The sequence below is a fragment of the Periplaneta americana genome, chromosome 1, assembly GCF_040183065.1.
Source record: "Periplaneta americana isolate PAMFEO1 chromosome 1, P.americana_PAMFEO1_priV1, whole genome shotgun sequence".
Lineage (NCBI taxonomy): Eukaryota > Metazoa > Arthropoda > Insecta > Blattodea > Blattidae > Periplaneta > Periplaneta americana.
The window spans coordinates 42,082,508-42,099,958 of record NC_091117.1 but is presented as its reverse complement, the minus strand read 5'-3'; the positions used below and the strand labels follow the sequence as shown (position 1 = coordinate 42,099,958).

At 33.7% G+C, this 17,451-nt stretch overlaps 1 protein-coding gene across 2 annotated transcripts in view; it reads right to left on the bottom strand.

Annotated features, from left to right (window-relative positions):
- Window positions 1-6,875, bottom strand: part of LOC138694904 (peptidoglycan-recognition protein SB2-like) — a 33,747-nt gene extending 26,872 nt beyond the window's left edge. Inside the window, exon 1 of one of the 2 annotated variants that reach the window (XM_069819090.1) lies at window positions 6,718-6,875. In XM_069819090.1, coding sequence (XP_069675191.1) covers window positions 6,718-6,778 — 61 coding nt within the window. In that variant the 5' untranslated portion in view covers window positions 6,779-6,875. The remainder of the gene's footprint in view (window positions 1-6,717) is intronic. The other variant, XM_069819100.1, reaches the window with a different exon arrangement.
- Window positions 6,876-17,451: the final 10,576 nt, after the last annotated feature.

The following is a 17,451-nucleotide window of genomic DNA, read 5'->3' as shown; positions in this document are numbered from 1 at the left end:
TACTATCAAAATTTTTCAAGGAATAAAACTTATCGGAAATTATTTTTAAAGAAACTTTTGTTATGTAACATTTTTCACAAAAAGCAATAATAAGCGAGATATTTCGATTTATTTAATTCAGGCCCCCTTATAACCCACCTTTTAAATAACGTATTTTGAATGCCATATAGCCTAAAATCTAAGTTACAACGAACTTAATTTATATTCCAATTTTCATCGAAATCCGTTCATCCATTATCGCGTGAAAAGGTAACAAACATACAGACAGACAGACATACAAACAAAAACTTCAAAAAAGCGATTTTCGGTTTCAGGGTGATTAATTATATATGTTAGGACCAATTATTTTTGGAAAATCGAAAATTACCAGAAAAATTTAGGCTACAGATTTATTATTACTATAGATAATTATCGCTATTGTTGGAATTGCCTATTTATACATGCACACATCATCTTACAATATAAAAACAAATGAGGGTGGATACGCTAACGTAACATTCGCGTTACATTGCTCATTCCATTTGATCGATTTTGTAGTTTCAAGAAATGCCGCGATGCACATAACCACTTTAAATGAATGAATGAATGAATGAATAAATAAATGAATAAATGAATAAATGAATAAATGAATAAATAAATAAATAAATAAATAAATAAATAAATAAATAAATAAATAAATAAATAAATAAATATTTAACTAAGTAAATAAATAAAAATAGTAAATAATGAAACTGGTTAATTATGAGAATAAAAATATAAAAATATCAATGTCCAACGAAGTGGATTTACTGAATTAAAATGTATTCAGTGATCGATGAATGACGAAAATAAATAAATAATACAGCATTAACAGGCGACTGGAGAATATACAAGATAGTCGAATACATTAAAATTAATATGATACAGGAAAACTCGTTGAAATAATGTCTGTATTTTTATATACTTAGTCCTGTAGGCCCATCTTAATTTTACGTTTATATCGTTTAATTAAGTATAGGGTTCCCAGACATAGGCCTTCTGGAAAAAAATATGGGACACTTATCAGTTTTCACTGAGTAAGTTTCGTATGCGCACCCATCATATATGCCAGGCTCCGCCAGGTCGACTCAAGATCGCGAGAGGGCTTACAGGCCTGCGTACGGCTTCCATTGCGGGCAGTACACTTGTACACTGCAGTCCATCAGTGGTGGCACCTATCGAGGTCGCTTGGGGGCACCGGTGCACTGCATTTTGCACGAGGAATATTTATGTGCTAAAAATATGAACCTTAGCAATGTAATGAATGTTGTTGCGCAAACAATTAATTTCATAAGGTCTAAAAGACTTAATCACATGGAGTTCAGGGCACTACTTGATGGTATTAACAGTGAGTATGGGGATTTACTCTACCATACCGAGGTAAGGTGGTTAAGTCGAGAAAAAGTTCTGGAACGTTTTCTCTCACTTAGGAATGAGATTGCCTTATTTATGGATGTACATGGGAAACCTGTTGGAAGCCTTGGACATGAAAGAATATGAGAATAATGCAACAATTGTGCGAAGACTTCGAACGTAGATATCAGGAAATTAGAGAACTTGAACAACAATTTAAGATATTTCCAACACCTTTTTCAGTGAGTGTCCTGGATGTTCCTGCTGAACTACATTAGAAATACTTGATTTACAAAGCGATATTGAGCTAAAGGATAAGTATCAAAACAGAAAAAGTATTAACCATTTCTATACTTGTTTCCACGAGAAAGGCTTCCTAAACTGCACAATCTTGCTGCAAGAACATTGTGCATGTTCGGGACAACCTACGTAAGCGAAACACTGTTTTCTTTAATGAAGTTTACAAAGTCACGTCACAGAAGCCAATTAAGTAACGAACACTTGAAAGCACGTTTGCAATTTGGTGGTACTAAAACAATAGCTTCACGAATTGAAAAACTGCTTACTAACAGAAAACTGTAAAAATCGCCGCGGATCTCTGATGTATAAGAAAAAGTACTATTATTAGAGACTTGAATAACAACGTTTGTACTGTTGTTTTATTTTGTTAATTGAACTGTATAGCAATGAGAAGAAGACAGTGAACAGTTTTATTTCGTAGTATGTTAATCTATATAAAAGTGTATACAGTATTTTGTTTTGTTTCATTGTTGTGCAAACATACAAACATTTATGTTGTATATAGTTAGTTAATTGTACCAAATTGTATAGCGTATTGTTTTCAGTATAGTGCAATTAACAGTGAAAGGTGTGCTTCAATTAAAAGCTTAAATTAATTTATATTCTTATCACAAATTTGGTTCACATACAAGTTCTTAGCTCCGCCACTGTGGAAGCAGCTACCCTTGCCCGCAGCCGTATGCCAGGGCTTGAGGGTTTGTACGTACGCACGAGAGTGTACTCACTTGACGCCCCCTGATATATGCCAATCTTTCAAAGAGTGTGTGTTTGTGTAGTAAAGTTTACTACACAAACACTTTACTAACTAAGGGTAAGTAAATAAATAGTAAACAAAATTGTTAGGAAGCATATTTGCATTAGGTTTAAGCTTCTTTATGTAAGCTGCCTTCAAGTTGTTTTTACTAAGTTATTACAGGAATAGCTACAAAATACACTATTCACATGACAATATTCTTATAAATCAATCCGCCTTGGTCTTGCAATATTTCTCTGAAGAATTAAGTTCACTTTAAAATTATTGTTTATTTTGAAGAATCGTGTATGAAAAGCAACACAATGATTTTACAACAAGCATTGATTTTGCTGCTTTTACAGACAATTTATTTTTCTCATCAGTCCATAGAGCGTTCATGCGAGAAAATAACCTTTCGACACACGCATTTGTTCCAGGGATACACATAATGAACTCCACTACCCTCTTCAGTACTTTTAAAAAGATCCACCCAGACTTCATCTAAAGGTTTGGTGTTGCCATTACTCGCCTTGAGAAATTAATAACTCGCAATAACTGTTTCATAACAGCCATCTACAACGCAATGATGAAGTGGGATGTTTGTAATTTGTAATGTAGAATAGACATTTTTCCATTTTTTCTCAATTTAAAACTCTAAAACATGGGACGGAAAACTATCCCGAAGACTTTTCTCGGGACAACGGGACGCATTAGCGAAAAACGAGACGATCCCTTTTACGGGACGTCTGGGAACCCTAATTAAGTTAGGTTAGTTTTGTATGTATTTGTATGTACGTAATGTGTAGGACCGTTTCATAGAGTTCAGATTAACTACAGATTCAAGAAACAGAACTTCATGTAATTTATTTTCCTGGCCAACTAAATTTCTACAAAAACGTAAAGATCTGAACAATGTCCAGGAACACAATATGTAAGGAAGTGTTCTCGAAGCAGAGGATATTCTGACTTACACAAATTATGACAAATAACCTATAGTACAGTAGTGGCAAAGAAAAAAACCGGACCGACCCTTGTAGCTGATTTCAGAGTCACAGATTCAATAAAGATATACAGTGAATAACAGAATTATTCGGACACTTAATATTCCAAATGTTTATGTGTATGTTACTAAATATGTTTGCAAAAACGCAGAAATTACGCTTGCGGTTACGTCAAATAAACCAATTTGCATAATATGGACATAAAAAGAGCTTGCTAATGAAATGGTATGTTAATATATTTGTGCGAGATCGTGCGTATTTGCTTGTTTTCCGCACAGAACCAATACGCGGCAAGTGTGAAATACCACATTCAGTATTCCCAAGGTAACACACATAACAATTTCCCTCTTCTTACCGCTTATGCGCGACATTCATTTTACTGCTTTAGGCTTTTAACATATTATTTTTAGAGACGTTTAACATAGTAATAATTATAAATTGGAAACTTACCACTGTAATTTCACCTAAATTGCAATGTTAATTATTGTGTTTAAATATTTGCAAAAATTAAGTAAAGTCTGCTACTCCACGAAACTTATTGCATTCCTGATACAAGTAACATTAAGGAAGCCGTGAAAAAATCAACAAGATTCCAGATGCCGATGTTATTACTGCAATATGTTATATAAATAATGTTGTTAAAATATTAAAATGAAAAATAAATCATTACATAACCTTACCGTTTTAAGTTTGCATTTATAGACTGGGGGAAAAAAAAGACAGACGTAGTCTATATCACGGCCTGCTGGAGTATAGTAAACACAGAAAACATTTTATAGCAACAATGTTGAAGAAAGATATTTTGGTTTTCCGAAGTTGCCGTCATTAAACAGAAGCCAAGATGGAGATTTCATTGCAACTAATTAGAAATTCGTCTTTCAGGTATGTAATAAACGATCTTCGCACAAAATAATGTACGATACACGAGCGGCATGTTTGTTTTCATGTTCTCGGAAATTAAAAAAGCTCAACTACGTTTCGCTTTTTCAATCTTTTCCTCGACCATGAAAACGTCAACATACCGCTCTTGTAACGTATATTACTATTATATAAAAGTAAACAAATATACAATTTACTGCGTAACAAAAATATTCGGAAAGTCCTGTTGGTCCTATTCTGTACACCCCTGTTGATCACTTACATTACAAAGTAGGTGGAGGTACCGAGTTTCAATAGTATGCGAGAGTACTTAGTGTTACTTGCGCTGTCGTTTCAGCAAGACGGAACACAAAATGGGGCGTAAAGGTAAGCAAACAACATTTAATCAGAGGCAGTTAGTGATATTCCATCACGAAAAAGGGAAAACCATTCGAAACATACAGATTTGCTTCAGATGAAGAGAAGTACAGTGTCTGACATAATCCTCAGATATAAAAACGAGGACAGAATTGAACTGAGAAAGCAAACAGGTCGCCGAAAAGTCCTCACAGACAGAGAAGAATCTCTTATTATCAGACAGATTAAAAAGAACCCTTGTATAAGTGCCCCGAAGTTAGCTTCTGAAATTGAATCGGCTACGGGTAAAAAAGTGCATGCCCAAACAATTAAGAGGGCAATACATAAACGGGGCTACAACGGAAGAATAGCATGAAAAAAGCATTATGTTTGGGAAAGGAACAGACGTAAACGACTTCAGTTTGCTAAGGAATATGAAAATAAAGGCGAAGATTGGTGGAAAAAGGCTCTTTTTCCTGATGAGAGCAAATTCAATGTTTTTGGCAGCGATGGTAAACAAATGGTTAGGAGAAAGCCTAAGGAGGAAATGAAAACCAAGAATTTGCGAGCTACTGTTAAACACGGTAGAGGAAATGTGATGATATGGGGGTGCATGTCAGCTTCTGGGGTTGGTGAATTTGTGTTCATTGTGGTCTCATTAAGAAGGAAGACTATCTACACTTCCTGCAACATAATTTAGTGAAAAGTGCAGAAAAGCTTGGAATTGAAAAGGAATTTATGTTTTACCAGAACAACGATCCCAGCATAACTCCTATATTGTACAAGAATTTCTGTTCTACAAATGCCCTAAAGTGCTTCATCCTCCTCCACAATCGCCGGATTTGAACCCTATTGAACATTTATGGGAAGAACTTGACAGGAGGGTTCGATCAAGGCCTATTTCTTCTAAAGAAGAGTTAAAAGCAAGACTTCAAGAAGAATGGGAGAAAATTCCTATAGATATAACAAAAAAATTAGTACATAGCATGCCATGCCGTCTGAAAGAGGTTATTAAACAGAAGGGTGGTCCTACAAGGTACTAATAATGACGAGCTGGAATAGCATTATTTGTTTTCAAAAAGTGTCCGAATATTTTTGTTAGTATTAGAAATCAAATGTTTTCCTTTATGTTTTAATAATTAGAAGAAAATTAAGTTAATTGGAATTGTTGTATTGAAAATGTTTATATGAAATGGGATACTTTTAGGGAAAAAATAAGAAAACCTTATTTTTATATATTTATATGTAAACATATGTCATTGAATTGTTAGTTGACGGATGTCCGAATATTTTTTTTACTCACTGTACATACTTATTTAACAAGACAGAAAGACAATATATTTTTTTCTCATCACAGCTCAGTAACTTATGCAACGAAAGGACTTAACCATTTTTTAACAACAACTTTTAACCAACTTCCTTTAGACTATAGAATTTTACCAAATTGCCGGTGTTTTAAAAATTGTTTAAAAATAGGTTCGTTTTTGGGAAGATTATTTATTTTAATTCTCAGTTGATTTATTTATTTCATGGTTTCAAACTTTTTCTTCTTTCTGCCCAAAACTTTATGTCATCTTATTATTTGTTATTTTGCTTTCTTTCTTTAATAAATTCTTGTGTTATTGTTTGTTTTCACAGACTGTAGTTTCATGACGTTTTCAATTACATTGTACAACATATGTATGTGTTCTTGTATAGCCTCTACATATGAGTTATACTCGTTGGGGCATACTCAATAAATAAATAAAAATTCTAGTCACAAAACATATCCATCTTGTTTAATTAATTGTAACAATGAAATTTATTGCATTTGTTCTATTCTTACCGTCTTTTGTTTCCTTCAGTGCCTCAAACTTACAGACGAAAAAACTTTGACAGTTTTATTTTCAACTGGCATCAATATTACATTTCTACCTCTATTCGGCAAAGTTAACTGCCTCTGGCTTCGCTATCCATGTTGAAATTACCATAGTTTGACACAATACACAGCACAGGATTCTTGTGTATCAGCTACAAGGGTCGGTCCGGTTTTTTTTTGCCACTACTGTAAAAAACAGACACTACTTCCAGAAATAAAAAAAGACAAACATTACTTACCGGTTCTGTCTTCGTTGTCGCGTGATGTTGACTCGCCTCCTGGCCTTGTATTTCCAACCATATCGCTCTCCTGATGCTCCTATTCTGCCTCACAGAGACAGTGTGCGAGTGTTGCAAATCTTATCCGCTTCTTCCGAACTGGAAGGGAGGGTGAGTGACGCGAATTACATCATTAAGCTAAAGGTTCGCAAATTGAAACCGCATGAATGTCGGGGATTCCCAAGAGAATGAACAGCATCCGGTGAGTCGCAGTTCTCCTTCAACACGGCACTAGACTTCGAACAAGGACCACGGGAAAATAATTACCCATATACAACAGAAGATAATATGTTTTGCAGACTGGTGGTCCGGAGTTTACAATCTGTGTAGATCTCATTTTAATCGAAAGAAAGCTTCTGACAGATCAAGCGTCAGTTTATAGTCGTGGAAAAAATTATATTGCTCAGGTTACGGACATTCAAATGGGTTTTTGTAAATTCTCGTACTCTTCTCAAAGGAGAAATAAATTTTATTCAATCAATAACTGACATACAGAGTGATTCACGAGGATTTATCGTCCCTTATGGAGCTTATTTCCGAAGATATTCTGAGCAAAAAATGTCATAAAAACATTTTCTGCGAGATCGTGCGTATTTGCTTGGTTTCCGCACAAAACCAATCCGCGGAAAATCTAAAATTCCACATTCAATATTCCCAACCTAACACACATAACAATTTCCCTCTTCTTACCGCTTAAGTGACATATTGATTTTACTGCTTTAGGCTTTTAACATATTATTTTTAGAGACTTTCAATGTAGTAATAATTATAAACTGGAAACTTACCACTGAAATTTCACCTATATTGCACTATTAATTATTGTTTTTAAATATTTGCAAAAATTAAGTAAACTCTACAACTCCATAAAGTTACTGCATTCGTGATGCAAGTAACATTAAGGAAGCCGTGAAAAAATCATCTCCTTGACCGGCAAAATTAAACTTGCCGATTTTATTACTGCAATATGTTATATAAATAATATTGTTAAAATATTAAAATGAAAAATAAATAATTATATAACCTTACCGTTTGTTTTAAGTTCGCATTTATAGACTGGGGGGGGGGAGGGGGAAAGACAGACGTAGTCTATATCACGGCCTGCTGGAGTATAGTAAACACAGAAAAACATTTTAAAGCAACAATGTTGAAGATAGATATTTTCGTTTTGCAAATTTGCAGTCATTGAACAGAAACCAAGATGGAGATTTCATTGCAACTAATTAGAAATTCGTCTTTCAGGTATGTAATAAACGATCTTCGCATAAAATAATGTACGATACACGAGCGATATGTTTTCTTTCAATTCTCGGAAATTAAAAAAGCTCAACTTCGTTTCGCTTTTTCAAACTTTTCCTCGAACATGAAAACTTCAACATACAGCTCTTGTAACGCATATTACTATTTCCTAATTTCAATATTTTCAGAATTACACTAATTTGAAATTGTTTGTAAAATACCATTATTCTTGAGTTTTAAGGGTAAAATAATATTACAGATAAAGAATGAACTATTCAGGAGTATCATTTCTTTAATTAGTTAATATTCTGAATATATTATTTTATTTTATTTTATTTTATATATTATTTTAATGTACCGAAGTATATATGATGTTTCCATGCAGATATGTGGACATTAGTCCTACGTGCATAGACATCTATGATGTAGTGCAAAGGGCGGCCACCAGAGGGAACCCAAGAGGTGGAACTTAAACTGAGAGGATTCGATCCGACACCGGGATGGGAATACGGTGTGGCTTAGTAGATAAAGCATCATTACGTACAGCTGAAAACCCGGGTTCAAATCCCGGTGCCGGAGAGAATTTTTCTCCGTTCCACTACTCTTTCATTGTATAATATTCTGAAGCTAGAAATATGTTGTGAATTCAACAGTTGCTTCGTAAACATTTTTTTTTTTTAGATTTTAACCACAAAATTACATTTTATTACGCATTTATCACAACAATTGTTACAAATCACGCCACTCTTTTAAATTCTTTAAGAATGTACATTAGGATACATAAGTATGAATTGTAACAATTTTTGTGATAAATGCGTAAGAATGATGTAATTTTTAGTTAAAAATTGAAAAACAAAATCTGTACAAAGCAATTAACAACACATTTTTAGCTTCAGAACACTAGCCAATTAATTTTTTTTATTTTAATAGGTTATTTTACAACGCTTTATCAATATCTTAGGTTATTTAGCGTCTGAATGAGATGAAGGAGATAATGCCGGTGAAATGAGTCCAGGGTCCAACACCGAAAGTTGCCCAGCATTTGCTCATATTGGGTTGAGGGAAAACCCCGGAAAAAACCTCAATCAGGTAACTTCTCCCGACCGGGAATGGAACCCGGACCACCTGGTTTCGCGGCAAGGCGCGCTAACCGTTACTCCACAGGCGTGGACTAGCTAATTAAAGAAATGACACTTCTGAATAGTTCATTCTCTATTTGTAATATTTTTTACCCTCAAAACTAAACAAATAAGTTATTTTACTAACAAATTCAAATTAATGTAACGCTGAAAATACTGAGATTAGGACAAATGTTTATATGCCATTTTTTGCTCAGATTGTCTTCGGAAATAAGCTCAAGGGACGGTAAATCCTCGTGATTCACCCTGTACATGATTAAATTACCCGTTATTTTATTTGTTTCATTCATTCGTAAAATTAACAATTTTTCCACGACCGAGAGTAAATGTCGATTTATGCAATCCTAACATTAAAACAAGCTTGTTATGACGCTATAAATCATGTACAATTGGCCTAATTCTGGCATTGGTGCCAGAAAAGATTATCTAGCAACTAGTATTCCATGACGTCATCATAGTCTTCACAACACAATTTAATGCAACGTACCTGTAAGAAAAAGCTTCAAAACAACAACAAAATCACATTTTGGAAAACGTATTATATATCTTTCACGTGTTACATTTTTTATGTTACCTTGTTAACATGTTTCGACCTGTTATTGGTCATCTTCAGAACTAGTCGTTGCTGGTCTTGGCGCCTTTTGCTTTGTTTCAGGTCTAAACATGTTACCAAGGTAACATAAAAAATTTAACACGTGAAAGATATATAATATGTTTGTGCGAGATCGTGCGTATTTGCTTGTTTTCCGCACAGAACCAATACGCGGTAAGTGTGAAATACCACATTCAGTATTCCCAACGTAACACACATAACAATTTCCTTCTTCTTACCGCTTAAGCGCGACATTCATTTTACTGCTTTAGGCTTTTAACATATTATGTTTAGAGACGTTTAACATAGTAATAATTATAAATTGGAAACTTACCACTGCAATTTCACCTAAATTGCAATGTTAATTGTTGTTTTTAAATATTTGCAAAAATTAAGTAAAGTCTACTACTCCACGAAACTTATTGCATTCCTGATACAAGTAATATTAAGGAAGCCGTGAAAAAATCAACAAGATTCCAGATGCCGATATTATTACTGCAATATGTTATATGAATAATATTGTTAAAATATTAAAATGAAAAATAAATCATTACATAACCTTACCGTTTGTTTTAAGTTCGCATTTATAGACTGGAGGTATAGTAAACACAGAAAACATATTACAGTAACAATGTTGAAGAAAGATATTTTGGTGTTCCGAAGTTGCCGTCATTAAACAGAAATCAACATGGAGATTTCATTGCAACTAATTAGGAATTCGTCTTTCAGGTATGTAATAAACGATCTTCGCACAAAATAATGTGCGATACACGAGCGGTATGTTTGTTTTCATGTTCTCGGAAATTAAAAAAGCTCAACTACGTTTCGCTTTTTCAATCTTTTCCTCGACCATGAAAACGTCAACATACCGCTCTTGTAACGTATATTACTATTTCCAAAGGTAATCAAAATGTATAAAATAACATTGTCTTAGAATCCGTTACTTAGCAACCTTGCAATATATTATGCCATATACAGTACTCATGTCTCTACTACGTAATAACATTACATTTTGTTAATTTATAAGTTTTTCTTTTACATATTTTAATGCTACAATAGCATAAAACGTTGTATTTAATATTTGTATAATCTTCATTATAAACATTCGTGAAAATTAACGCGTGAGCTTAAGCATTCGTACCATAATTATCAACATTATACACCAGTTAGATAAATTACTATTCTAGGTTACCAAAATCGAGAAAGAACTATAACATTTCCTCCGTGGGGACAGAAACTAGTATTCTCACTACATAACGTAACAGTGAAACATAGCAATCGTTGTTGCTATGAAATATCCTTTGCGTCTGTGCATATGAGCTCGTGGCTAACGAGAAAGACAGGCTTCGGCACAAATCGGAGTCACGTGATTATCATGGTCTAGTCATGGCCATCTTGATGATCGCCTAATATAAATACATGTTAAAAGTTCTAAAAAACAAAGGAATTGCTATATTGAACTCATGTTAAACATGCAGAGGGGCAATTGGTAAGCTCGTCGCCTCAAACGCCACCTAGTGTTCAACTGAATTATTACTAGAACGCGAGAGAGAAGAAATTTAGTCCAGAGGCTGTAATTTAGACTTGAAGGTCTTCAACGTGCCTGGAATCTCCGACACGGGACACACGGCTTAAAGTTTCTCACGGAAGACTTGCGCTTCGGATTTTTGCGTCCTGAAAAACCCGCAACCCTTGGGTATAGAGGAGAGCCCAGACCACTGGAGGCGACACATTTGAAGACAAATATATAAAAATAGGCATTTTCGTGAATGCTCCTAAGCAAGAAAAACCGCCACTTATCGCTGAAGAAATCATTATTTCGGCAGAGACTTCTATCACCGGGCTAGGTACCTTTCTATCATAAGGGATCACAATGTATTGGATAACCTTCCACGCGCTAATCGGGATTTGAACCCACGACTGTGGTTTCAACGCAGAGTCAAAGCGCATTAAGGAATAGACCTATCTAATAAACAGTGAATTCTATTACACATTCCACAACGCCGTGTAATTTTATCTGCCTCTGAGACATACATCAAATAAGATATGAATGTTTGACGTTTATATCATGGCCAAGGTGCGGTCGCACTGAAGTATTTCTTATTTGTAGTGCAATACACCAGAACTTTATCTTGCCGGCTTTATACAGGGACATCATTTTATTTTTACTTCAATTTTTATTGTACCTGAGTTTTTGAATGTACTTCACTCCCACCCCTTCTACTAAGGAAGTTACAATTCCACACAGAACCAAGACCGCAGATAGTAAGCAGTACTGAGTTACTGAGTATAGTACGTTCCAGAAATATGTTCGCGTTTTCCAGTGACGAAAGAACTCTACGTCGCATCCCGATTTCCCCCACCTGCTTCTGCTCGCCCCTCTGTAATAGCTGGGCTGTCTTAGCTCTTTTCTGAAAACATTAATTTCTCTTAGGAATTGGAAGTTTACGTAATATTATACAGCTGTTTAATTTAACTTAAATAAAAGGGCCTCGTTAAGTAATTAACTGTCACGTGATTTCCTCCCTTTCTACAATCCTGCGGCATAACCACTTGGACGGACAGTAGATAGCATGTCTGAGTAATTTTATATTTTCGGGTCGGGCAGAAGTGAATATTGAATTTACGGTACGTAGAGTAGGTACAGAATTATTTCAACATGAGTTACTAGTACGAAGGACGAAACTGGCAATTGGAATTAGATGCAATAGTCTATAGTGCGATAATATGTACAAAAGAACTGAAGCCTGTATCGAAATGAACGGCCACCATTTTCAAAATTGTGTTTAAATATTCATATTATGATTATTTTTCAATTTAACTTCTTTCTGTATATTGTACGCTAATGTGCTGTAGACAGTATAATATACACTGCATAATGAATACGTTCGCATGGATAACTCACTTTGTGAGTAAAAACACTTATTCTTAATACAGTACTGTACTTTGATTAAAGAAAAACCTAATGAAAATTATCAAACTCAAAATCGCGATATTTCCTAGTTTACGTAAATGGATGAACTACTTTTCTTCCTTCCTATACCTAGTAGAGTGATTTGTTTTTTACGCCAGTATCATCGAACTCCAGTCTTGGAGGGGGGAGCAAGCGGTGTTTCCGGTTCTCTAAAGATATAGAGAGGTTAATATTAAAAATGTTAGTAAAAATAAAATGATGTCCCTGTACTTCCTCATAGTTTGTACATACAGACTCAGAAACAAAATTTGGGCCACCTGAATTTTCTAAGTTCTAGTTATGCGTATGCTCAGTATTTACTCAGTGCTCAGTCCAGTTATAACTGAAACTTGGAAAAAAATTCTGGTGGCCCAAATTTTGTTTTTGAGTCTGTAAAAAGTACATTAAAGTACAACTCCAATTGGACGGAGTTACGCAATAAGAGACCAAGCGCCAAAAACCTGTTTCGACATACTGGTCATCGAAATAAATGTTTTTTTTATAATACATTTTATGCAAGACGTATTATATTTGTTACCGTTGATCCAAGATATTCGAATTTTTCCACCTTTATCCTTCGAAGAGGTGGAAAAATTCAAATATATTGGAGCAACAGTAACAAATATAAATGACACTCGGGAGGAAATTAAATGCAGAATAAATATGGGAAATACGTGTTATTATTCGGTTGAGAAGCTTTTGTCATCTAGTCTGCTGTCAAAAAATCTAAAAGTTAGAATTTATAAAACAGTTATATTACCGGTTGTTCTGTATGGATGTGAAACTTCGACTCTCACTTTGAGAGAGGAACATAGATTAAGGGTGTTTGACAATAAGGTTCTTAGGAAAATATTTGGGGCTAAGAGGGAAGAAGTTACAGGAGAATGGGGAAAGTTACACAACGCAGAACTGCACGCATTGTATTCTTCACCTGACATAATTAGGAACATTAAATCAAGACGTTTGAGATGGACAGGGCATGCAGCACGTATGGGCGAATCCAGAAATGCATATAGAGTGTTAGTTGGGAGGCCGGCGGGAAAAAGAACTTTGGCGAGGCCGAGACGTAGATGGGAAGATAATATTAAAATGGATTTGAGGGAGGTGGGATATGATGGTAGAGACTGGATTAATCTTGCTCAGGATAGGGATCACTGGCGGGCTTATGTGAGGGCGGCAATGAACCTCCGGGTTCCTTAAACGCCAGTAAGTAAGTAAGTAAGTAAGTAAGTAAGTAAGTAAGTAAGTAAGTAAGTAAGTATTATAACATTCATACTATTACAAAAATAGCACAAATAATGCCTAAAAGGCCTAACCTATTTTTAATAAGAGATCAGCAGTTGAATTAATATTTCAAAGCAAAATAAATAAATAAATAAATAAATAAATAAATAAATAAATAAATAAATAAATAAATAAATAAATAAATAAATAAGTAAATAAGTAGATAAGTAGATAAGTAAATAAATAAATAAATAAATAAATAAATAAATAAATAAATAAGTAAATAAGTAGATAAGTAAATAAGTAAATAAGTAGATAAGTAAATAAGTAAGTAAATAAATAAATAAATAAATTAATTAATTCTTGAATGAATGAATGAATGAATAAATAAATGAATAAATAAATAAATAAATTTTATGCAATAAACGAATTTTTGCTTATAAATATTAGTAAAATTCAGATATCGCACTCCTAATTTTTTCCGAGTTAAAGTAACCTGCCATCAGAAGATTTGTGCAAATTTCTCATTTTTTTTTTTCAAATTGTTCGTTGGTCTATTATTGCGCACCTCCGTCCAATGCTGTATACAATCCTTCACAGAAAGAGCCCACCTCTTTTGCTTCACCAAGATTGCAACGATGTAGGCGCTCTAGGGAAAGATCCATAATCACGATAGCAACACAAAACTAAGTACGCAGTGTTACATAATGTAACTTTTCGATGGTGTTGAACAACAACCTCGTCTGTCAAAAAAAATGAACATAATAAGATTTCACTTGATTCCCATTAAAGACATTTTCTCGAACTTTCTGCAAACACATCTTAAATTAAGGAATGGATAAAAACTTCACAAGAACAGATTTAAATACCCTCTTAAGTCAGACATTTGTTTCTTATCAAGATATTAAAATGTTTCTTCGGTCTCTTGTAAAATATAATTTTTTGACATACGAAGGTATGAAGTTGCTGTTCAACACCTTCGATTTGCTTTAATATTAAACACAAATTACATAAAATATAAGTTACAGCTTTTTTTTTCTTTTATGAGCTGTAACAGTTCAGGGCTGATAGAGCTAACAAACTTACTCGTATAGTTTTACTCTGCTCTTAAAGAAAAGTGAATACGGATACATGGAGACCTAAACAACCTACAAACATTTCTAAATGAACAAAAGTTGAAACATCAGGGCCACAATATATTTTACAATCTCACCATTAACTCACTGTTAATTGTGAATATTGAAATTTAAATTCTTTTACTAAATAATTATATTATTTACTTCTAAACTAAATTCCACTTCGATAATAGTACATTATGCAACGAGCTTATAATGGTAGTAATTAAGACGAGTATGTTTATGAAACGAGAGCAAGCGAGTTTCATAATTTTCATACGAGCGTCTTAATTACCATTATAGGCAAGTTTCATACGACTTTTTATGCTCGACCATATTTCTAACTTGAAATTATTCATAAGTATTCATGTTATTCTTATCTGACTGGGGAGCGGAAGTGACCTTGTGCAATAGCTCGTAAATTGTGAGATGTGCGCAGACGCGAAAGTATTGATTTTTTCCTAGCAACAAATGTCATTGACCTTGATATAATCTAGAGAGCAAAATAAAGATTAATCTTGATATAACCTTGAAATTGATTTAGACATTGAAAAACGAGATGACAAATTGAATTTATTTGAATATTATTTACTATTAACGCTAATTATTATAGTAACAGAACATAACCTTCTGCGACAGTATTGGATTTCCAGCCTCCGTGACGTTTCGCTAGTTGTCTTTCGATTGCATATCCGAGAATAATCGATACTTTCGCTTTCATATTGCTACAATGGTGGTTTCTGATTGGTGGAACACCTGAACTTTAATGAATAGGTGTACTTTAATGAGGTCCATTAACCCTGCATTACTCAGGTGGGGTATGGTAAACCCCGGTGCGTATATTTCAACGAAAATCTAAGAGATGGAGCTAGTGTGTACTCTGTGCATCTGTGTACTTTTCAATCACATCCAGAAGAGTTCACTTAAGAAATTGTTTAAGTGAACTAAGAATAGTATATTTAATTGAGTTTATCTGATTTCTGAAACTTGCGGAAAAATATATTAGTTACTAGCCGTACCCGTGCGCTCCGCTGCACCCGTTAGAAATAAATATAAAGTAATTATATAATTAAAATAGGACATTTGATCCAGGGAACATTCGTGTTTGATAGAAGGATAAATCGTTTATTATGTTACTTAATTTAAATTGAATTAAAAAATTAAAATGCGATCATTTTGATCCAGAGACCACTCATTTGGTCATAAAAATTAGTTTAGGAAATACAGGAAACGAATATACAGAATAGCCTATCAAGTTTTCTGTGCATAAGAATCTATTTTAATCTTACCTGTCCTCGATTCACTCAGAAGTTACTGTGATAACATTATAGCATTATGTCCATCTAGAGAAACTAAACTTTCCAATGGTGAATTAATAATTAATTATACAAATCGGTTAATTTAGCTTCCGATATTACTTCATACAAACACAGAAACATTATCTGTAGGCTATCTTTCATAGCTTTCGATTGTTGCTGTCCAAGGCCCCTTATAGACGAAGTCGTTTGTTTTTTAATTCATTACACGGCCTTAGATGGCAGTTATTTTAATTTTAAAACTCATTTATCTCATTAAATATCAGTCCTATCAAAATGTTTCAAGGAATAAAACTTATCAGAAATTATTTTTAAAGAAACTTTTGTTATGTAACATTTTTCACAAAAATCAATAATAAGCGAGATATTTCGATTTATTTAATTCAGGCCCCTTATAACCCCCCTTAATAATGTATTTTGAATGCCATATAGCCTAAAATCTAAGTTACAACGAACTTAATTTATATTCCAATTTTCATCGAAATCCGTTCAGCCATTATCGCGTGAAAAGGTAACAAACATACAGACAGACATATAAACAAACAAAAATTTCAAAAAAGCGATTTTCGGTTTCAGGGTGGTTAATTATATATGTTAGGACCAATTATTTTTGGAAAATCGAAAATTACCAGAAAAATTTTGGCTACAGATTTATTATTACCTAGTATAGATTTAAAATGGGGTTTGTGAAACCCCACCTGAGCAATGGTGAGAATATTTATAACATGAGTAACGCAGGGTTAAAGGGCTGCTACCAGGTGTATAATTACTACATTTCGGCATGGTCGAGCATAAAATATTTTATTTATTTTAAAAGTGAAATTTAAATATTCAAAACCCTAAAAACAGGAAGAAAATAATGAGCATTGGTTTTTACTTTTCGGGTGAAAAAATATATTGTGAAACAAAAAATTGGTCTATCTAGAACATAGATGGGTTTTACTTATTGTCAGAATAATCTTATGTTGCTCAAAAGATAACTTTAAATAAATATTTTGTTTGTTATTAAATACACGTGACGATATATTTTGTACTTGAGTATTATTCTTATTGTCCAGACACACGGAAAGCCAGTTTTAAAAACACGAAACGGAGCGGGGAGATGAGTCAGAGTTCTGCG